A 24,230-nucleotide genomic window follows, 5' to 3' on the forward strand; every position below is an offset into this window, starting at 1 on the left:
GTTGTCGGATCCTGTGTTCCATGTGAGTGATCTGTTTACACTTGGGGCAAATATAATTGAGTAATTGTAGTGTGAAAAAGCTGAACATGCCACAGCTTGTGCATGAGACTGGAAGATTTTGTGTTTGTTCCATCTGGGGGTTGCTAATGACCTCTTCTTGGTGTGTGTTATGTTGTCTGTATGCAGGGGTGAAAGTGTAGGTTACTGAGTGTATGAGAAGCTCTGCCTCTCAAACAAAGCAGTTAATTACTGACCCTGGTTTATATAGGGTAACCAGGAAGCTGAACAGGAAGCCCCGCCTCTCAAACAAAGCAGTTAATTTTTAAACACAGAGAGCTCCGCCTCTCAAACAAAGCAGTTAATTTTTAAACACAGAGAGCTCCGCCTCTCAAACAAAGCAGTTAATTTTTAAACACAGAGAGCTCCGCCTCTCAAACAAAGCAGTTAATTTTTAAACACAGGAAGCTCCGTCTCTCAAACAAAGCAGTTAATTTTTAGACACTCACTCACTCAGATTTCTAGTGCCCTCTAAGACAAAGCTTATCCTGAAGCAGAAGGGAACAAAATGGATTCTGCTTCCTCAACTTCTGTGGAAGCCCAGCATGATGTAAAGGACCCAAATTGTAAATGAAATTCAAGAGAGGAAGAGCAACTGTAATGTCCAATATAAGGTACAATGTCCCTCTCATAGGAACCTGCATGTCATAAGCATTTGAATTAAAATTACCATATTGAATTCAAATCTGATTTTTTTAAAAAAAATATATTTGGTGTGCATTGGAAGAGGGATGGTCGTATACGGCGAGTATATCCCAAACTCTATATTTTAACTGGAAAAGTTGGGGGTCGTCTTATACGCCCAGTCGTCCTATATGCCGGAATATATGGTGTGTGTGTGTGTGTGTGTGTGTATGTATGTATGTGTGTGTGTGTGTGTGTGTGTATGTATATATATATATATATATATATATATATATATATATATATATTTGTTCGTTTGTGGGAGTAACATAACTCAGAAACCACTGGATGAATTGACATGAATTGACATGAAATGTTGACAATATACACCTGATAGTCCAATGAGTGTCCATCACCTCTAAAAACACACAAAAACCCAGTAGAACAGACTTTAACCCCCCCAATAAACCATATATAAATATACACACACACACATATATATACATATAAACCATATATATATATATACACACACACACACACACGCATATATACATACAGACACACACACATATATACATGCATACACACATATATATACACACATGTATGCATATACACAAGCATACACATATACACAATATACATATACACATATAAACACAGAAGTACACAAATATATACATCTACATATATAAAAATGCTCAGTGCATAATGAGTACCTTAAAAACAAAACAACCAATGAACGAATTCACACCAAATTTGGCAACAAAATGTCTCACAACACAAGGAGTGACCATCACTAAAAAAAATATGATTTTGTCATTTTGGAGTTGTAGTTGCTGGGATTTATAGTTCACCTACAATCAAAGAGCACTCTGAACTCCACCAATGATGGAATTGAACCAAACTTGGCACACAGTTCTCCCATGACCAACAGAAAATACTAAAGGGTTTGGTGGGCTTGACCTTGAATTTTGGGGTTGTAGTTCACTTACATCCAGACAGCACTGTGGACTCAAACAATGATGGATCTGGACCAAACTTGGCACGAATACTCAAGTGTAAACACTGGTAGAGTTTGAGGAAAATAGACCTTGACATTTGAGAGTTGTAGTTGCTGGGATTTATAGTTCACCTACAATCAAAGAGCATTCTGAACCCCACCAACGAAAGAATTGGGCCAAACTTTCCATACAGAACCCCCATGACCAAATAAAAATACTGTGATTTCTGGTGGTCTTCTGAGACCCTTCTGATACCCCCTCACAACCTGACCCCCAGGTTGAGAAATGCTGCCTAAAGTCCATCTAGTATATATATTTCTTCTCTTCCTTCCCTTTCTTTCTTCTCTTCCTTCCCTCTCTGTTTCCTACCTCCCTTTCTTTTTCTCTTTCTTCTCTTCCTCCCCTCCCCTCTTTGTTTCCCTACCTACTCACCACCTCGGTTTGGTTTGGTTTTGTATAGAAAACGGGAAATACACGAAGTATAGAAAACACCCCAAAATAGATCAAGGAAAGGAAAGAACGAGGCCCGCGCCCCCACTCTCCAAATCCTCATAATTCTTAAAATGTATTATGCAAGTTTGCAATGCTCTTCTCTCTTTTGTTTCATATTGTTTAGTGTGTGTGTGTGTGTGTGTGTGTGTGTGTGAATTTAACTATGTTTTAATATGTGCTTTTATAGGTGGATTTGACTCATTTTGTGCCCCACTTCAAGCTGAAAGCAGAAGAAGGTAAACAACAACAACAACAACAACAACAACAACGACGACATTTCCCATCCAGGTGTCTCTTGGTGTACCATCGGTGGTTCTTGTCATCTCCTCGAACCCGCCAGCCCTAAAATGCCCAGATATTAGAGCTGGGCGGTTTCGTTCGTTAATTTCGTAATTCGTTATTGATTCATATTTAAATTAGCTTACAATCCGGTATTGAGCCATGCAGGAGCAACTAAAAATCGAAACAAATTTTTCAATTTCTTTCGTAATTGGTTCGTAATTGCTTCAAAATTGTTTCGAAATTGTTTTGTTATTATTTCCGTATGTCTGGTGCAAGTTTTATAGTTGTTGTTTGTTATATCAGTGATAAAAAAATAAATTATCACACCAACAGTCAACAACAGAGGGAGAGGGAAGCTTCAAAAGTTCCCCCTGTCCCATTTGGAGGTTTTTTTAGCGTATTGCGCAATCGCGTCCGCCATTAAGGAATCGATTCGTAATTGTTTCGTAATTGTTTCGTAATTTACAAAATTTCGTTTATTTCAAACTTTTTTAAAGAAAAATTTCGGAATTCTTTTAAAAAACAAAACGCAAAAACCCCCTAAAAACGAATCGAGTTTAGAAACAAATTTTTCCGTGGTTACCCAGCCCTACCAGATATACAGCTTTCGGTGCCATTCTGTGCCCACGGGTTGTGATATCACCCTGCTTCTGGTGTCCTCTTGCCCTGAATCTATATTTGCTTGCTGGGGGGAGGGGGGGAGAGCGCTGAGTCAACACCAAGGGGCGAATGGGCTCTCTCGCTCTCGCTCCTCTCAGCCTTCAGCCAGGGCAAACAAAAGCCTGTTTGGCCAGTGCTTTGCATACATGCCATGCAACCCATACAAGTAAAGAAGCAATTCACGGCAAGGCGGTACAGGTTTCTGGGATGTATAGTTTGCTAAATACTCCACTTCCTTCGGAGGGGAAAGCGGAAGGCCATGCCAGGCTACAGATCTCATGATTACACGGTGTGCAGACATCACATTCTAGGGGACCCTGGGATGCATAGTTTGCCAAGGACCCAGCTTCCTTGGGCAGAGAAGGCGAAAGGCTTTGTCAAACCACAACTCTCACAATTCTGCAGCATGCAGACATTACTTTTAGCTCTCGCGACTCCATACTGTGGGACCTTGGGATGCATAGTTTGCCAGGAACCCAGCTTTCATAGGCGGCAAAGGTGAAAGACCTTGCCAAACCACAACTCTCACGATTCCGCAGCATGCAGACATTACTTTTAGCTCTCACAACTCCATACTGTGGGACCTTGGGATGTATAGTTTGCTGGGGACCCAGCTTTCATAGGCAATGAAGGTGAAAGACCTTGCCAAACTATAACTCTCACGATTATGCAGCATGCAGGCACCACTTGCTATGGGACCCTGGGATGTATAGTTTGTCAAGGACCCAAGCTTCCATAGGCAGAGAAGGCAAAAGGCGGTCCCAAAATACAACTCTTAGAATTCTGCAGCATGCAGACACCATTTTCTATGGGACCCTGGGATGTATAGTTTGTCAAGGACCCCAGCTTCCGTAGGCAGAGAAGGCAAAAGGCAGTGCCATACTACAGCTCTCAGGATTCTTCCGCATGCAGACACCACATGCTATGGAGACCTGGGATGTGTAGTTTGCCAAGACCCCAGGTTCTTTAGCCAGGCAAGGCGAAATGCCATGCCAAACGACAACTCTCAAAATTCTGCAGCAAGCAGACACCACTTGCTATGGGACCCTGGGATGTGTAGTTTGCCAAGAACCCAGCTTCCATAGGCAGAGAAGGCAAAGGGCAGTGCCAAACTACAACTCTTAGGATTCTGCAGCATGCAGACACCACATGCTATGGGACCCCGGGATGTGTAGTTTGCTAAGAACCCAGGTTCTTTAGCCAGGAAAGGTGAAATGCCATGCAAAACTACAATTCTCAGGATTCTTCTGCATGCAGACACCATATGCAATGGAACCCTGAGATGTATAGCTTACCAAGGCCCCAGCCTCCTTAGGCAGGCAAGGCAAAATGCCATGCCAAACTACAACTCTCAGGATTCCACAGCATGCAGACACCACATTCTGTGAGACCCTGAGATGTATAGTTTGCCGGGGACCCAGTTTCCTTAGGCAGGCAAGGCAAAATGCCATGCCAAACTAAAACTCTCAGAATTCCTCTGCCTGCAGACACCACATGCTATGGGACCCTGGGATATATAGTTTGCTTCTTTAGGCAGAGAAGGCAAAAGGCCTTGACAAAGTCAAGCTCTGATGTTTGGCATTCAAGCATTAATGGCAGTCATTGGACCTTTGGGTGTCCTTTGATGGCCAAACCCTGGGGAACTATAACTCCCAGGGTTCCATCGCATGGGATGTATAGAATCCAAAGGTCAAGAAGCTCAGAGGCAACACCGCGTTCCAAAGCAGACGGATTGCAACACTTGTCCCAGATTTGAGAACATGTGGCGCACTGGTTCAGAAGGGCTTCAATGCCAGTGTTGTTGTTTTTTTGCCCCCACTAGCTCCACCCACTTTAGAGGCGGGGCCACCTGGGGCTATAAAAGCAGCTGCCAAACAGGTAGAGCGGCAGAAGGAGGCCGGAGACCTTGGAGGCTGGCTTGGGGAGATCAGCAGAAGTGTTTATGCCCGGCACTCTGCTTCCCTGGGCTCACCTGTGTTTGCAATGGAGGCCGTCCAACCAGGGCCTTACCTGGCCCCACAGGTGGCCCTGCAGCCGGTCCTGGACTCGGATTCCAACTCGGACAGTCCAGCTTTGGCCGGCGGCCTTCCCAAGGCTGGGACCTCGGCCCGCTCCCAGGTCATCCACAGCGGTCACTTCATGCTGTCCTCTCCGCACGGCCACCACCGGGGCCCCGACCCTCCTGGCATCGACCCCACCTTGACGCGGCTCTTTGAGTGAATGAGCCTGGCCTACAGGTGAGTCTGGGCTTACCTATGGCCTTGGGTGGCCTCGGGTTATAGGACCCAAATAAGTCCATTTGCCCCACCATTGGCACTGGGAAAGAAGGCCAGTGTTTGCTCTGCAAACAATCGTGGAAATGGGATTAGATGCCTGTTCTGATGTCTGCAAACCTTAGAGTTTGGAGGGTCATCTAACCCAATGATTCAGACTCTGCATAATGACAACAACAACAACAACAATAATAATAATGGGTATTATTATTATTGGATCCTAGAGTTGATGGGTTCCTCCAAAGGTCATCTAGTCCAATGATTCAGACTTCAAAATAATAATAATAATAATAATAATAATAATAATAATAATGGGTATTATTATTATTATTGTATCCTAGAGTTGATGGGTTCCTCCAAAGGTCATCTAGCCCAATGATTCAGACTCTTCAAAATAATAATAATAATAATAATAATAATGGGTATTATTATTATTATTATTATTGGATCCTAGAGTTGATGGGGTCCTCCAAAGGTCATCTAGTCCAATAATTCAGACTCTGCAAAAGAATAATAATAATAATAATAATGGGTATTATTATTATTATTATTATTATTATTATTATTGGATCCTAGAGTTGATGGGGTCCTCCAAAGGTCTTCTAGTCCAATGATTCAGACTCTTCAAAATAATAATAATAATAATAATGATAATAATAGGTATTATTATTATTGGATCCTAGAATTGATGGGTTCCTCCAAAGGTCATCTAGCCCAATAATTCAGACTCTGCAAAAGAATAATAATAATAATAATAATAATAATAATAATAATGGGTATTATTATTATTATTATTATTATTATTATTATTGGATCCTAGAGTTGATGGGGTCCTCCAAAGGTCTTCTAGTCCAATGATTCAGACTCTTCAAAATAATAATAATAATAATAATGATAATAATAGGTATTATTATTATTGGATCCTAGAGTTGATGGGTTCCTCCAAAGGTCATCTAGCCCAATGATTCAGACTCTGCAAAATAAATAAATAAATAAATAAATAAATAATATAGGGTATTATTATTATTATTATTATTATTGTATCCTAGAGTTGATGGGGCCCTCCAAAGGTCATCTAGTCCAATGATTCAGACTCTGCAAAATAAATAAATAAATAAATAAATAATATAGGGTGTTATTATTATTATTATTATTATTATTATATCCTAGAGTAGTTGGGCCCCTCCAAAGGTCATCTAGCCCAATGATTCAGACTCTGCAAAATAAATAAATAAATAATATAACTCTGCAAAATAAATAAATAAATAAATAATATAGGGTATTATCATTATTATTATTGTATCCTAGAGTTGATGGGGCCCTCCAAAGGTCATCTAGTCCAATGATTCAGACTCTGCAAAATAAATAAATAAATAATATAGGGTTTTTAAAATTTATTATTATTGTTATTGTTGTTATTATTGTTGGATCCTAGAGTTGATAAGGTCCTCCAAAGGTCATCTAGCCCAATGATTCATGCACCGCAAAATAATAACAGACACTGCGTAATAATAATAATATAGGGTATTACTATAATTATTAGATCCTAGAGTTGATGTACCTAGATCAGTCACAGTCTGGCTTCAGGACTGGCCACGGCACCGAGGCGGCCTTGGTCGCCTTGGTGGATGACCTCCGTAGAGAGCTGGACAGGGGGAGTGTGACTCTGTTGGTTCTCTTGGACATCTCAGTGGCTTTTAATACCATCAATCATGGTATCCTTCTGGGACGACTCTCTGGGATGGGTCTCGGGGGCACGGTTTTGTCTTGGCTCCGGTCCTTTCTGGAGAGTTGATCCCAGGTGGTGAAGCTGGGAGATGCCTGCTCAGACCCCTGGCCTTTGACCTGTGGGGTCCCGCAAGGCTCTATTTTGTCTCCCATGCTTTTTAACATCTACATGAAACCGCTGGGCGAAGTCATCCGGAGTTTTGGAGTTGGGTGCCATCTCTACACAGATGACACACAACTCTACTATTCATTTCCACTTAATTCCAAGGAGTCTCCTCGAGCGCTGGACGAGTGCTTGGTCGCTGTGGCTATTTGGATGAGGACGAACAAGCTGAAGATCAATCCTGACAAGACAGAAGTCCTCCTGGTCGATCATAAACTGGATCGGGGTATAGGGTGGCAAACTGTGCTGGATGGGGTTGCACTCCCCCTGAAGTCACAGGTCCGCAGCTTGGGACTCCTCCTGGATTCATCACTTACGCTTGAGGCTCAGGCGTTGGCGGTGTCCGGGAGGGCCTTTGCGCAATTGAGACTTGTGCGCCAGCTGTGACTGTACCTCGCAAAGGCTGATCTAGCCGGGGTGGTCCATGCCTTGGTCACTTCTAGGCTGGACTACTGTAATGCGCTCTACCCTTGAAAACGGCTCGTAAATTCCAACTAGTCCAACGGGCAGTGGCCAGGATGCTGACTGGGGCTCCTTACAGAGAGAGGTCAACCCTCCTGTTTAAGGTGCTCCATTGGCTGCCGTTTATTTTCTGAGCCCAATTCAAGGTGCAGGTGCAAGGTGCAAAGCCCTAAACGGTTTGGGACCTGCCTACCTGCGTGACCGAATCTCCGTTTATGAACCCACATGTTCTCTTCGTTCATCCGGAGAGACCCTGCTCGCGATCCCACCTGCATCGCAGGCGCGTTTGGTGGGGACGAGGGACAGGGCCTTCTCTGTGGTGGCCCCCCGACTTTGGAACACCCTCCCCAAAGACATTAGACAGGCCCCCATACTGGCAGTCTTTAGGAAGAATTTGAAGACCTGGCTGTTCCGATGTGCCTTTCCAGAATAGGAAAACTCCAGTAAGCACTTTATTAGAGTCCCAGAAGCACTTTATCAGAACTTTAAGATTCCCTGCACACTGCACTTCCTTGAAACCCAATAGACCACCTGTCACATCCAGCACTTTTTAATCTGTACCCATTACTTGGGCCAGCCCTGTTTTTATTGTGTTATGGTGTATTGTTTTGTTGTTTTAACTGTTACTGGTTTAATGTTTTGATTTGCTTTGAATTGTATTTGTTATGCTATTGTTTTGTTGAGGCCTTGGCCTTTGTAAGCCGCATTGAGTCCTTCGGGAGATGCTAGTGGGGTAGAAATAAAGATAGTAATAATAATAATAATAATAATAATAATAATAATAATAATAAATATAGTAAAAAAAATACTTTGACTCGAGTATAAGCCAAAGGGGACTTTTTGAGCCTAAGAAAGGACTGAAAAACTTTGACCAGTAGCTGGTCACTTGGAGTGCCTCTGGTGTGGCTGTGAGAAGGTCCTCTATTGTGCATGTGGCAGGGCTCAGGTTGCATTGTAGTAGGTGGTCTGTGGTTTGCTCTTCTCCACACTCCACACTTCATTTTTTAAGATTGGCTCTGCATCTCATGGTGTCAGAGTGCAGTCTGTTCAGTGCCTTCCAGTCACCCAGTTTTCTGTGTGCCCAGGGGGAGTCTCTCATCCAGTCTCAGCCACCGATTGAGGTTCTGCGTTTTCACCTGCCACTTTTGGACTCTTGCTTGCTGAGGTGTTCCTGTGAGTATTTCTGTAGATCTTAGAAAGCTGTTTCCTGATTTAAGGTGTTGGCTTTCTAGCTGATATGTGAACAGATGATGGGCCAGAGATGACAATGCCTTGGTCCTCTTTATTACAGGCTGCTACTTCCAGATGGATGTCAGGTAGTGTAATATTGTATAAACAGTATAATTTCTCCAGTGGTGTAGGGCATAGACATCCTCTGATAGTGGCATGTTTCATTAAGAGCCATATCCACTGCTTTAACATGGTGAGATGAATTCCACACTGGGCATGCGTACTCAGCAGCAGAGTAGCAAAGAACAAGGGCAGATGTCTTCACTGTCTCAGGTTGTGATCCCCAAGTTGTGCCGGTCAGATTTTGTATGATATTATTTATAGCACCCACGTTTTGCTTGATATTCAAGCAATGCTTCTTGTAAGTCACAGCACAGTCCAGAGTGACTCCCAAATATTTGTTTGTGTGCTACAATGCTCCAGTGGGAGTCTTTCCCAGGTAATCCTCAGAGCTCGAGATGCTTGTCTGTTCTTAAGGTCTGCATTTTAAATGGATTAGGAATCAACTGTTTTCCCTGTAATAGGCAGTAAGAGCACCTAAAGCTTCAGAGAGCTTTTGTTCAACCATTTCTGTTCAACCAGCTCCCTTCTTGGTGGTGATGGCATGATCATCAGCATAGATGAAACTTTCTGTCCCTTCTGACAGTGGCTGATCATTTGTGCTAATGATAACCATTGATGGAGTAAGCACACTCCCCTGAGGTAGGCCATTCTTCTTTTTTCGCCATCTCCTCTGGCCCTGGAACTCAACAAAAAGCTCCTGTTTTGTAGCAGATTTCCTATGAAGCGAGTGACATGGTAGTCTTTTGTGATATTATACATTTTTCCCAGAAGAAGGCGATGTTTTTTTAGATTATTTTAATATTTTCAATCCATGGATGGCTGAATCTGTGGATGTGGAATCTCTGATATGAAGAACCAACTGTACAATAAAGCGATTTTAAAAGAAGACTGAACATGTAGTGGATACACACAGACCTTTCTGCATAGCCATTCTGCATAACCACTGAATCACCAAATACTTGTTCAAACATAAAGGACTTTATACATGTTGGCAAAAGGAGAATAGGGAGGGACCAGCCTGGTTTCCCATAGCAGGACGGTTCTCTCATGTTCTGGTCAAACATACCTCTGATGGTGTTCGACCTTGGAGAAAACCATTCCTTAAGGTTCGTAAAATGATGTACTGCTGAATTTGTCAACTCTTTTAACTGGCAACATATCTCAATCAATCAATGATTTATTACGGTCTTTGACCAGCACAGTATAGAATGGGGCACAGGTGCCCAAGGAAGGGAATCGTAGTTCCCAAGTAGGTCAGGTATAAAAGCAGATTAAAAACATGTTATAAAAGAGACAAATTAAAATAATAAAACAGACTAAACTTACAGTTTAAAGAGAATGTATGAATCTAAAATAGGGGGACAGCTAATAACAAATATCAGACAACTGGGAAGCTCTAAAAAGGGATGAGAGGGGAGCATTTACAGCATTTCAGTTATTACAAATCATTCTAACTATATTCCTGGCAGGAAGTTGCCTGATGGAGTCGGTCATCAGCCGTCTAATGTTAATTGCTGCTTCACAGAACTTGGCAACACTGTAGGTTGTCGCAGAGCAAGAGTCCGAGAGCAATACAACATGTCTCAGTTTTATGGAATTTTGGGATTTGGAGTTTGGTGAAGCACAGGCATGCTTTGGAAGAGAAAGGTAAAAATGTGTAAAATTACAACTCTCGTGATTCCATTACCATGAGCCATGCCAGTGCAAGTGGTGTCAAACCACATTCATTCGATAATGTAGATGCACCCTGGGACATTGGGAAATCAGGGTTTGAATCACATGGAACCAAATGGGTGACCCTAGACAAGCCATGCTCTCTCGGCTTCAGATGAAGGCAAAGGCAAACCCACTCTGATTAAATTCTTTCAAACTACAGGGAAGGAGATCCCACCTGAACATTAGGAAGAATGTTTAAAAAGCAATGCTTTTGGATTTGGAAAGATTAGCCGTTTACGAGAAACTGCCTGGAAGATGCCTGACTATATTTACTCAGTCTTCAAGGAGGCTCTTTCCGTATCCAGACCCAAAATTAATAAGAACATCAGCCCTGGCCTTGTCTTACTCAACTGCTGAGTATGCCTGCCCTGTTTGGCATAGGTCCGCCCATGCAAAGCAGGCGAACATAGCATTGAATGAAACATGCAGAATAATCAAAGGGTGTCTTTAACCTACACCTGTTGATAAACTCTACAAGCTAGCTGGCATTGCCGCCGCCCCACCCCCCCATGTGTGAAAGGAAGTTGCTGCTAAATGTGAGAGAAATGAGATTGAACACTGTGAAAGCCACCCACTACATGGCTACCAGCCTCATCCCAGTAAACTCAAACCAAGGAAAAGATTAATGAGAACTACCACTCTTCTTGGCTTCCTCCAGCAACAGCAAGGGTATCCCTCTGGGCAGCTAAATCAGGAAATCCCAACTGGACGGGTCCCCACGAGGATTTTCCTCCAGGGGCAAACCAAGAATGGGCAACCTGGAATCCCTGAATAGACTCAGAAGCGGAGTGGGCAGATCAAAAGACAACCTGGCATAATGGCACTACCTAAAAGAATCCCATACCTTGTGTGACTGTGGAGCAGAACAGACAACTCTGCATCTGTATGCTTGTCCATTGTGTTCTGCCTCATGTACAGAGGAGGAATTCTTGGAGGCTATAGACAATGCCTTTGCTGTTGCCCGCCTGCACACCTTCTATTTTTATCAGTTTTATACTAATTTATGCAATGCTTTTGATACAAAATAAATAAATAAATTAGGAAGAACTTCCTAATTGTGAGAGCTGTTCAGCAATGGAACTCTCTGCAGTGGTGTGTGGTGGAGGCTCCTTCTTTGGAGACTTTTACACAGAGGCTGGATGGCCATCTGTCAGGGGTGCTTTGAATGCCGTTTTCCTGCTTCTTGGGAGGGTGTTGGACTGGATAGCCCATGAGGTCTCTTCCAACTGAATGATTCTATGATTCTAGTCAGATATGATTTAACTTCCTTCCTTCAGTGTCAAGTGCTTAGCATCCATTATTAGTGCAAAACATCTATTGACTGAAGACAAAAGAAGTGTGCCTTTTCCTATTCCATCTCCAACTGGAACTGCAGTTGGAGCTTAATGAGAAATGCGGGCTGATTTAGGGGCTGTGGGCCAGGTCACAAGGCACATCAAAACTCTCCAAGAGGGAGAAGGACTACAGAGCTCAAGGGGAAGAGTGCCTTGGCATCTGCAACCTGAACATTTTTTTGTTATTATACATTGTACAATGACACCCAATGTCACGTCAATGCAAAACCATGGAGTTCAATATAGTAACAGCTCTCGGATAAAAGCTATCTCCCAATCTGTTTATCCTTGACTTTTTCACCCTGTACTGTCTGCCAGATAGTAATAATTCAAAAAAAAAAAAAGAATATGCTGAGTAAGATGGATCTCCAAGAATGCTCTCCGCTTTCTTAAGGCAGAGGGAATTATAAAGTTCATCCAAAGAGGGGAGAAAGAGGGCAACCAATGATTCTCTGAGCAGAAGTGGTGACCCTTTGGAGCATCTTCCTATCTGCCACTGTGCAGTTGCCAAACCATGCACATATGCAGTCGGCTAGGGGACTCTCTATTTGCCTCGCTCTACCTGATGGAAGGACTGGCCCTTGGTTCCCCTAAGAACCATAAACACAAGACATTCATGGATGTACAGGTCTTCTTTCAGAACTGGATAGAAAAATTTCTTGTTCAAATGACCGCATTTTGTGGCAAAATGGTTAACCAAACTTTTTTTAAAAAAAAGCAAAGAAGGATCTTCTATCAGACTCACTCCAAAGCAGAGAGTTCCATGGCTGAACTGCTCTCTGTGCAGTCAGGAAGTGACTAGTGGAGTGCCATAAAGAGGGTTAATGATCTTAACAGAGATCTTAACAGAGAGTTGGGCCAAAAATAACAAAATGAATTTCAACAACCAAATGAAGTTCAACAGCAACAAACATAAGATACAACACAGGCAGAAAAAAATGAAATGCAAAGGTGACACCTGGATCCACAACAGTCCATGTGAGAAAGATCTTGGGGTCTTAGTGGAGAACAAATTGAACAGGAGAAAACAGTGTGATGTGGCAGCTAAAAAGGCCAATGGGATTTTGGGCTGCATCTAAAGGAGTCTCATGTCCACACCAAGGGATGCCATGGTGCCTCTTTATTCTGCTTTGGTCAGACCTCTTCACTGGGAATAAGACTGCATCCAATTCTGGACACAATAGTTCAAAGGAGATATTGACTCTAAGATGGAAGGGCAATTAAAACAATCAAAAGTCTGGAGCCCATGAATCCCTATGAGGAGCATCTTAGAGCTGCATATGCTTAGCCTACAGAATAGAAGGTTGAGAGAAGACACGAGAGCCATGTAGAAATATGTGAAGGATGCCATAAGGAAGAGGGAGAAGCTTCCTTTCTGCTGCCCTGGAAACTAGGACTCAGAGTAATGGGTTCAAATTACAGGGAAGGAAATACCACCTGAACATCAGGAAGAACTTCCTGACTGTAAGAAAATCTGTTCAGCAGTGGAATTCTCTTCTCACAGTGTGGTGGAAGTTCGTTCCTTGGAAATTTTTAAACAGAGCTCAGATGGCCATGTTGGGGGTGCTTTGATTGTGCTTTTCCTGCATGGCAGGGGGTTGGACTAGATGGCCCATGTGGTCTCTTCCAACTCTATTATTCTATATTTCTATGTTGAAATGGAATCTCCTTCCCTGTCATTTGGATGCATGTCTCCACGGAGTCCTAGTCCCCAGGTCAGATCTGTACATTTCAGATCTCACATTTTTCTTGACCCAGTTTCGATCCATCAGCGTACCTAAATCAAGAAGCTCACCAACCTTTCTTCAAGGTAAGGGATGGAATGTGAGCAATACAGGAAGGGGTTGAGATTTGTTATGCACTGCACTTGCTCTATAAGCCTTATATTTCACCTGTCACATCAGCACTTTTAATCCTGTACCCATTACTCTGGCCAGGCCCAGTTTCATTGTGTCTTAGTGTATTGTTTATTGCTTGTTGTTATATTGCTTTAATTGTTTTTAACTTGCCTTGCGTTTTGTATTGCTATGTTGTGTGTTGAGGCCTTGGCCTTTGTAAGCCGCATCGAGTCCTTCGGGAGATGCTAGTGGGGTACAAATAAAGTTTAATTATAATAATAATAACCATAGTGTAAGCATAAGCAGTAATGTTTTCAATCCCATTCATTGAAAGCATGGGCTCTCGTTTTATTATTCTGCTGCTGTGCTTTCCTCTCTTCAAAACAACAACAGGGCTATACAGAGATTTGAGAGAGGGAAAGAGCACAATTCCCTCCCGTTTGGCATCAGACCACCCCAACCGCTTGAGGACGTTTTACATAACAAACCACTCCAGGGACCCAGAATTTGTAGTTCAAGCTTGCCCTAACTGCCAAGTCATAGAATCATAGAATCAAAGAGTTGGAAGAGACCTCATGGGCCATCCAGTCCAACCCCCTGCCAAGAAGCAGGAATATTGCATTCAAATCACCCTTGACAGATGGCCATCCAGCCTCTGTTTAAAAGCTTCCAAAGAAGGAGCCTCCACCACACTCCGGGGCAGAGAGTTCCACTGCTGAACGGCTCTCACAGTCAGGAAGTTCTTCCTCATGTTCAGATGGAATCTCCTCTCTTGTAGTTTGAAGCCATTGTTCCGCATCCTAGTCTCCAGGGAAGCAGAAAACAAGCTTGCTCCCTCCTCCCTGTGGCTTCCTCTCACATATTTATACATGGCTATCATATCCCCTCACAGCCTTCTCTTCTTCAGGCTAAACATGCCCAGCTCCTTAAGCCGCTCCTCATAGGGCTTGTTCTCCAGACCTTTTATCATTTTAGTCACTCTCCTCTGGACACATTCCAGCTTGTCAATATCTCTCTTGAATTGTGGTGCCCAGAATTGAACACAATATTCCAGATGTGGTGTAACCAAAACAGAATAGAGGGATAGCATTACTTCCCTAGATCTAGACACTCGGTTAGGGACAACCCCATTTGACGGCAGCTGTTTGATAGAAAAGGCAAGAAACAGATTCAGAAACAAGATTCTAACCTAGTTGCTCAAATGAACGGGGGGAAAAATAAGAGGGAGACAACAAAACTAGCTGATGTCATCTCACTGTTGTTTCAATAGGTAGTTTCTTTTAAATGAGAAAGGTATCCTCACTGGCACACCCTTTGCCATTGAGCGTTGGCTCCATTAATAGAGGCAGAGTGTGTTCATTCCTTCCAAACCATCACAATTCTCTCCTCTCTCTTCCCGACTTAGGAACAATTGACTGAGCATGATTTCCTGGAGGGGAACAAGAGGCTCAGATGCTAAATCAGAAGTTGTTTTCCTTTATTGGAATGGAAAGAATGAGAGCAAATACCAATGAGCATGTTCCTGTTTCACACACAGCTGCTCAGGACACATTCTGCAGAGGAAATGATGTGCTTTCTGTGCCGCGCTGTGTTATTTTGGTCCTGTATTATTGCTGTAGAAGGTGTTTCACCATATCTCTGTTGATTAACAGTATTTGTTCATCAGGTTTCAAAGAGAGAATATATATCCTCAAGATAGAGGGAGGAAAAGAAAGAGAGAGAGGCAGAAAGAAAGAGACCTAATCACAAAGTCTTTTGGCCCATTTAATTCAGAAATGTCTACACCAAGCTAGAACTCCCAGAGCTGACTGGACAATTCAGAAAATTGTAATCCACATACATTTTTTGGGGCATTGTTGTGGATGATGTTGTGGATGATGGGAATTCTATGGGAAAACATCTAAAACAGGCATGGGCCAACTTGGGTCCTCCAAATGTTTTGGACTTCAACTCCCACAATTCCGAATTGTGGGAGTTGAAGTCCAAAACACCTGGAGGACCCAAGTTGGCCCATGCCTGATCTTCTAGATCAATGTTTTCCATGCTTGGTCTTTCCTAACTGGCAGCGGCATACTAGGGGTTTTCTGAGAACTACCTGGAGATACCTAAGACTAAACCTAGGATCATTTGCACATTAAACGTGCTATTTACACCTGAGATTGAGCCTTTCCTCAATCTTCCTACCACACATTCAGGTAGGTATAATTGAGAGCCAGTACGGTGTAGTGATTGAGTGACTCTGGAGTCCAGGTTTCCAATCTCTGCTCAGAAACCCATTGAGTGACCCTAGCAAGTCATATTGTCTTAGGACAGTGGTTCTCAACCTAGAGTCCCCAGGTGTTTTTGGCTTTCAGCTCCCAGAAATCCTAAACTGGCTGGGATTTATTTGGCCCGTCCTTTGTGTTTGATTTTTATTGTGTTGTTTTGCACTGTTTATTTTATTTTGTTACTTCATGTTGTGATGTAATTTTTCTATTATTTTGTGTTTAACTTTGCTGTATTATATTGGGCTTGGCCTCATGTTAGCTGCCCCGAATCCCTTGTGGGGAGATGGTGGCGGGGTATAAATAAATATTATTATTATTATTATTATTATTATTATTATTATTATTATTATTATTATTCATGGGAGCTGTAGGCCAAAAACACCTGAGGACTCCAGCTGGAGACCCCAGATTGAGAACGACTGTCTGTTGAATCTGGCTGCTTGTTTTGTTTAAACTTGTTCCACAAATAAACCATCATGTGTTAGCCAGGTGCAACTGGAGACTGTGGTCTGTTGGTGGCTTATGAAGTTGGGTTTCTTTTAATCGTGGTATGTCAATATATCTACATAGAAAGTCATGGTTTGTTCCTGGCTTGTTCCCAAAGCAATTTCCTCTGAAACAAGAAGGAGAAAAAACATTTCAGAAAAAAAAGAAAACACTGTGGTTTTTCTGCCATCTGGACAATTCACTGATTGAACAACAAACATGGCTAGCATAGGCTCGGTATAATATGCAAACACAACCAGTGAATTGAACTGAAATAGCTTCCTAGCATACATGCTTAGGACTATGATCTATTTCTATCAGTAATAATGTGTCTACCAAACAGGAGCTCACGGTGGTGCAATAGGTTAAATCTTTGTGCCTCAGGACTGCTGACCGAAAGGTCGGTGGTTCAAATCCGGTGAGCGAGGTGAACTCCCGTCTGTCAGCTCCAGCTTCTCATGTGGAGACATGAGAGAAGCCTCCAATAGGATCATAAACCTTCTGGGTGTCCCCTTGCAATGACCTTGCAGACGGCCAATTCTCTCACACCAGAAGCGACTTGCAGTTTCTCAAGTTGCTCCTGACACACGCACACACACGAAGCACATAGAGGCATCCATATTACCTGGCAAGGAGTTGTGAGTATCACTACACATGGAAAAGATTCTTTCATACACCAGCCTTCCTGTAATGACAAAAATAAGAACAGTGTTTACAAAGCAGTGGGTTTAAATATGCTATCAGTTAAGGCTTCAGATTCAAACACACATCACTATCACATAATAAATAAAACCTTGGCAGTATTGTTTTCGAAGAAATAGTAGTAGTTGATAACAAAGCTTTTAGTGCTATTAGGTATAACACTGCAAAGAATGTTCAGCAGCACATGTTTCCGATCAGCATCCTGGAAGAACAAAATGTACTTGTGTGAACTCAAAAAACTGGGAAGAACCACAAGCTCCACAGAAGAACCCCTTGGACCAGGAAAACTGCAAATTAACTTTCACAAGCTTCTCATCCTCATTTCCAATATACTCTAGCATGACTATGACACCCAACCAGAAGTTGTTGGTTCAACAGTATTTGTTATTATGCCTAAATCTGCATATCCACACAAAGACTGAGAATGTGCCCTCTTTGGATATTGGGGTCATATTGTATTTATCTCAATTATATCTCACTAAGTTGATAGTGAATGTGTGTATGACTGGGTTATGAACTCTCACATGGAGAGCATAATTTTGGGCAAGGCTGAAGTAAGAAATATCAGAAATCTGCTTTTTGAAACTAGGTATCTTGCCCTGGAAATCTCTTGTGCACGAATTCTACCTTTTTATATTCATCCAGGGAAGTTTAGGCTAGCATATCTCCAGTAAGTAATTGAAGAGTCCTTATTCAACTTTGATCATTCTACATTTTTGCATTTGCCACACTCTTTTTTTCCTATTATATTATACTGCCACCCAGTGGGACCAGATAGTTTTTAATGTTCCATCTTGTCTCCTGCGACATCAGAGCCCTTTCCCTAGCAACAATATATTATATAATACTAATATTATGACTGATGTATTAGTACTATGCTAATAATATAGTATGTTTTTTGTACATATGACTTGTAAGCTACTCTGATTCCCCTTCGGGATGAGAAGGGCAGGATATAAATGTCACAAATAAATAAAAATAAATAATGTGATGTTATCTTGAACACTAGCTTTGAAAAGTAATGCATCTCCCTTTGTTTTATTGAATGCCTCTTAGACCCGCCACAAACTAGGCTCCTGTGGGAGCAAACTGTGCCAGCACGTCCCTGACGTCATGAGGCTGCCCCTTTCTCCGCCTCTTTCTCAATGCCAGAGTGGTTTTTCCTTTGCTAGGGCAGTATTGCCAGTGTATTCTCTCAGCTGAATTCTGCCAACTGAGAGAGTACGCTGGCAATGCTACCCTAGCAAAGGAAAAACCACTCTGGCCCGGAGAAAAGGGGCGGAGAAAGGGGCGGGGCGAGAGGCGGAGTCTCATGACGTCAGGAACGTGCTGGCAAGGTTTGCTCCCGCAGGAGCCTAGTTTGCGGCGGCTCTAAGACCTCCTGGAAAGGGGACTTCTCGTTCAACTTTTGAAAGACTCTTGGCTAATTTTATTTATAGGAAAGGTAAAGGTAAAGGTAAAGTTTTCCCCTTGACATTAAGTCACTTGAGTCCGACTCTAGGGGTGGTGTTCATCTCCATTTCTAAATCGAAGAGTCGGTGTTGTCCATAGACACCTCCAAAGTCATGTGGCCAGCATGACCTTATGAAGCATCATTATCTTCCCATTGAAGTGGTACCTACTGATCTACTCACATTTGCAGAAGCTAAGGCTAACAATGGGAGCTCACCCGACTCTCCTGATTCGAACGCCAATCTTTTGGTCAGCCCCTTATGAATAGAATGAATAGTAGGTAACTGAAAATTACAATTGAAAATGGTTCCTCAATAGTCACTGAGTGGCTCAAAATGGGATGACATTCCACTGCTTACCAAATGTGTCCAGGATGTCTGTTATCAAGACAAATTGGATAGAACTGAATCACAGTTGTATCTGAAAGAAGTTTAGAACACTGGGAGGAGGGAGGCAAAAGAGATAAATAAGTCATTATGTATATTGGAGATTACATAATATTTTAAAAATAAAAAATATAGCCAAAACAGAGCAAGAAATCAATGGGGGAGCACAAGTCTTTTGGTATGAAGACAGAGGTCCCCCTAGTCAGTCATGAGGCCGATTGGGGTATAGGATGGTTACCTATGCTCGACAGGGTTTCACTTCCCCCTGAGAACACAGGTCTGCAGTCTGGGGGTCCTCCTGGACTCAGCGCTGACGCTTGAAGCTCAGATGTAAGCAGTGGCCAAGAGGGTCTTTGCACCAGCTGTGACCGTAGCTCAAGGAGCCTGACTTGGCCATGGTGGTCCATGCCTTGGTTACATCCAGATTGGATTATTCCAACACACACTATGTGGGGCTGCCTTTGAAGATGGCTCATAAACTGCAATTAGTGCAAAGGTTGGCTGTCTGACTTCTAATGAGCACACAACGCCCCTATTAAAGCAGCTCCACTGGCAGCCAATAAGTTTCCAGTCCCAATTCAAGGTGCAAGTTATAACTTACAAAGCCCTAAAGCAGTCAGCCCCTGCCTATCTTCATGATCGCATCTCCCCCTATGAACCGGTGTGGGCTCTAAGATCCACCGGAGAGGTCCTCCTCTCACTCCCACCACCGTCACAAGCACAGAAGATGGGGTGACTTAGAAGGCACTGAACAGACCTCCGGCACCACAAGATGCCAAGCCAATCTTAAGAAATGGGGCCACAAGGTGGAGTCCACGACATACAAGTGTGAAGAAGAGCAAACCACAGACCGTCTACTACAATGCAGCCTTAGACCTGCCAGATGTACAATGGAGGACCTTCTCACAGCAACACTAAAGGCACTCCAAGCTTCTGGTCAAAAGACATTTAGCATAATGCCTAGTTTTTAACTTTGTTTGTGGTTTTTCTATACATTATAACTGTATTCTCAATTTGCGTCTGACACGATAGATAAATAAAATAGTTAGACAATTGTGAGAAAGCCCTCAATGTGCTATCGTGACAGCTGCTGCCAATCAGAGCAGAGAATAATGGGCCAGATTGTCCAAAAGTCTGACTTGGTTATAAAGACAGCTTCCCACATTCCTACGATAGCTAATAGGGCCTAATTAAAAGACTTATTTCTTATATTAATATCCTCAGGCCAGTTATATTCAACTTCAATTGATTGTGATAACAAGGAATTGGGGAGGAGAGCAACCTGTGCAACTCTTTAAAGCATCATGTAATGAACGTCAAGGCTAAACTATAACAATACTCACCTGAATAACTATCTTTAAAGCTTTTACTTTTTAATCTGAGGCCCAAGCATCCTTCAGACTGATTGAGTTCTTCAATCCGCTGTGTATAATCTTGCTGAGTCAGATTAAGCAGCTCTTTCTGAGAGCCCTGAAAAAAGCGTTTGGTGTACCAACTAATAGGCTATTAACATAAAAAAAAAGAGGAACACTTCCTTTCCTAATATTTCCTCCTCTCCCTTTGGATGAGGGCTGGAAAATGTAGACTGGCTAGAGACAGATTGCATAATGAACCACCATTGAAATTCAGGATGAGTTGAGTACAACTGGATCACTTCTGAAGAAGTCCAGCCAGTATTTATTTTCTTCAAAAGTTGCATGTTCTATTTTAGACAGAATCTTGAATTTTTGGCACCATGAACTGGAAGCACAGCACACCAAAGGTCACCCTTCCCAGGAGTCAGTGAACACAGGAAAGCAGATCGAAACAAGGTGAGTCCCCTCTAGCAATAGATTTTTGATAATATCAGAATGCAGCAAATGACATAATCATCACCATCATCTGGCTGGCCTTATGTACTGTCTTTATTATGCAATTTAACTAGAGCAGAGAGTGTTTGAGGATCGGGACATCCATAGGGAGACCAAGGGGCTTCCTTATAAAGCCATTGTCCTCCCAACCCTGTTATATGCCTGCAAAAAGTGGACAGCCTACAGACGTCATACACAACTCCTGGAACGATTCCATCAGCGTTGCCTCCGAAAAATCCTGCAAATCTCTTGGGAAGACAGGAGCTTTCTTGTTGAGTTCCAGGGCCAGAGAAGCAGATGGCAGAAACAGAAGAACGGCCTGCCTCAGGGGAGCGTGCTCGCTCCATCTATTGTCGACATCTACACAAATGACCAGCCACTGCCAGAAGGGACAGAGAGTTTCATCTATGCTGATGATCGTGCCATGACCGCTCAAGCAGGGAGCTTTGAGATGGTTGAACAGAAGCTCTCCGAAGCTCTAGGTGCTCTAACTGCCTATTACAGGGAAAACCAACTGATCCCTAATCCATCTAAAACACAGACATGTGCCTTTCACCTTAAGAACAGACACGCATCCCGAGCTCTGAAGATCACCTGGGAAGGAATCCCACTGGAGCATTGCAGCGCACCCAAATACCTGGGAGTCACTCTGGACTGTTCTCTGACCTACAAGAAGCATTGCCTGAACATCAAAAAAAAAGTGGGCTCTAGAAACAATATCATACGAGAGCTGACTGGCAACCTGGGGATCACAACCAGACACAGTGAAGACATCTGACCTTGCGCTATGCTACTCTGCTGCTCAGTACGCATGCCCAGTGTGGAACACATCTCACCACACTAAAACAGTGGATGTGGCTCTTAATGAGACATGCAGCATTATCACAGGGTGTCTGCACCCTACACCACTGGAGAAATTACACTGCTTAGCCAGTATTGCACCACTTCACATCCGCCGGGAAGTTGCAGCCAATAGTGAAAGGACCAAGGCAGAGACATCTCCAGCTCATCCCTTGTTTGGGTATCAGCCAGCACGTCAACGACTCAAATCAAGAAATAGTTTTCTTAGTGTCTACAGAGACACTCGCTGGAACACCTCAGCAAGCGAGAGTTCAAAAGTGGCAGGTTCAAACCCAGCACCTCAATCCGTGGGTGATACCACATGAGAGATTCCCCCTGGGCACACAGAAGACTGGGCGACTTGGAAGGCGCTGAATAGACTGCGCTCTGGCACCACGAGATGCAGAGCCAATCTTAAGAAATGGGGCTACAAAGTTGAATCCACGACATGCGAGTGTGGAGAAGAGCAAACCACTGACCACTTGCTGCAATGCAACCTGAGCCCTGCCACATGCACGATAGAGGACCTTCTTGCGGCAACACCAGAAGCACTCCAAGTGGCCAGATACTGGTCAAAGGACATTTAATCAGCTACCAAGTTTGTAAAATTTGTGTGTTTTTTTATCTGTTTGTTTGTTTTGTTCCGTTAGAAGTGTAATACAATGTTCTGGTTGCGGATGACACGATAAAAATGAATAAATAAATAAATTAGGAAGACAAGCGGATAGATGTCAACATGTCAGAAGAAGCAAAGACCACCAGCAGTGAAGCGATGGTCCTGCGCCATCAATTCCGCTGGACTGGCCACGTTGTCCAGATGTACAACCACCATCTCCCAAAGCAGTTACTCCACTCCAAACTCAAGAATGGGAAACGGAATGTTGGTGGACAGGAAAAGAGATTTAAAGATGGGCTTAAAGCTAACCTTAAAAACTCTGGCATAGACACCAAGAACTGGGAAGCCCTGGCCCTTGAGCGCTTTGACTGGAGGTCAGCTGTGACCAGCAATGCTGCAGAATTCAAAGAGGCAAGAATGGAGGGCGAAAGGGAGAAATGTGCCAAGAGGAAGTCATGTCAAGCCAACCCTGACCGGGACTGCCTTCCGTCTGCGGATCAAGAACATGCGGATCAAGAATAGGGCTTCACAGCCACCTACAGAGCTACCACATCTGGAAAACCATCATCCTCGAACTATGAGGAATCGCCTAAGTAAGTAGGTTAACTAGAGAGAAAAGGGTGTAATTTGTTGCTTTTTCCCAGGCAGCAAATTGTTTTGGGCCATCCTTAAACAAATTGTGATATACATTTAACACAAAGTAAGCACAGGATGAAAATTAAGAATCTTTTATAAGCTACCCTTCATATAAATGTCCAATGTGCAAAAGAAAATCTATCAGCAGCACACCCAAAGTATAACTTAGTATTGAAATTAGAGATATATAATACAAGAAATAAGGCAACAGTAATAGTAGCAAACCTAAGCAATTACGAGGAGGTTAACAAATAGTAAAATAAGATAATGGCTAAAGCATCAAGTATAATAATCATTCAAGCAGAACCTCTTTTAGTAGCTTAAAAGGCTGTAATAATAAATAAAACGCAAGAATAAAACACACACCAAGAGCGTAATTGTTATTATGTCAATACTACTATAATTTTAAAGAGCCAGTATACGGAACTTGTATTGGAAAATAAAAATTGTACTTTTAAAGGTTGTATATTTTATGTCATGGCTTATGGCTAGTACAATAAACCATTCATTCACACAAAGAGCGCCTCTTTAAAACCCTCACATTATTCAGCTCCTAATACTGCAGTCAAGCCAAGCCATTAACTTTATTTGGAAACATTTGTTTTGCTATCATAACTTTTACAAAACTTCTAGCATAAATTGTAGTAGTTCATATTCCAAAGCTTTAATATCTTTATTGACAAACAACATTTCTTCACCTAGTTGCTGTGAGTTTTCTGGACTGTATGGCCATGTTCCAGAAGCATTCTCTCCTGATGTTTTGCCCACATTTATGGCAGGCATCCTCAGAGATTGTGAGGTCTGTTAGAAACTAGGCAAGTGGACTTTACTTACTTACTTATTACTTACTTATTTACTGTATTTATACCCCGCTCTTCTCAACCCCAAAGGGGACTCAGAGCAGCTTACAGATTATGGCAACATTCAATGCCGCATCATACAACAAATTATAAATATAACATATCAAATTATAAAACAAATAAAACATAAATGAAGTAAGTACAACAAATAAAAAATTAACATATCAAATTATAAAACAATTAAAACATATAAATGCAATAAAACA

General features: G+C 42.6%; 1 protein-coding gene across 5 annotated transcripts in view; it reads right to left on the reverse strand.

The window, feature by feature from the left end:
• LOC137095176 (VPS35 endosomal protein-sorting factor-like) overlaps positions 1 to 24,230 on the reverse strand; it is a 108,791-nt gene that overhangs the window by 39,254 nt on the left and 45,307 nt on the right. For 2 of the 5 annotated variants that reach the window (XM_067461534.1, XM_067461535.1), the window contains exons 7-8: positions 17,308 to 17,367; positions 15,888 to 16,809 (exon numbers count right to left, since the gene is read on the reverse strand). In XM_067461534.1, coding sequence (XP_067317635.1) covers positions 16,771 to 16,809; positions 17,308 to 17,367 — 99 coding nt within the window. In that variant the 3' untranslated portion in view covers positions 15,888 to 16,770. Of the gene's footprint in view, positions 1 to 15,887; positions 16,810 to 17,307; positions 17,368 to 19,195; positions 19,276 to 24,230 lie in introns of those variants that run through there. The other 3 variants (XM_067461536.1, XM_067461537.1, XM_067461538.1) reach the window with 3 other exon arrangements.

The sequence above is a fragment of the Anolis sagrei genome, chromosome Y (assembly GCF_037176765.1).
Source record: "Anolis sagrei isolate rAnoSag1 chromosome Y, rAnoSag1.mat, whole genome shotgun sequence".
NCBI lineage: Eukaryota > Metazoa > Chordata > Lepidosauria > Squamata > Dactyloidae > Anolis > Anolis sagrei.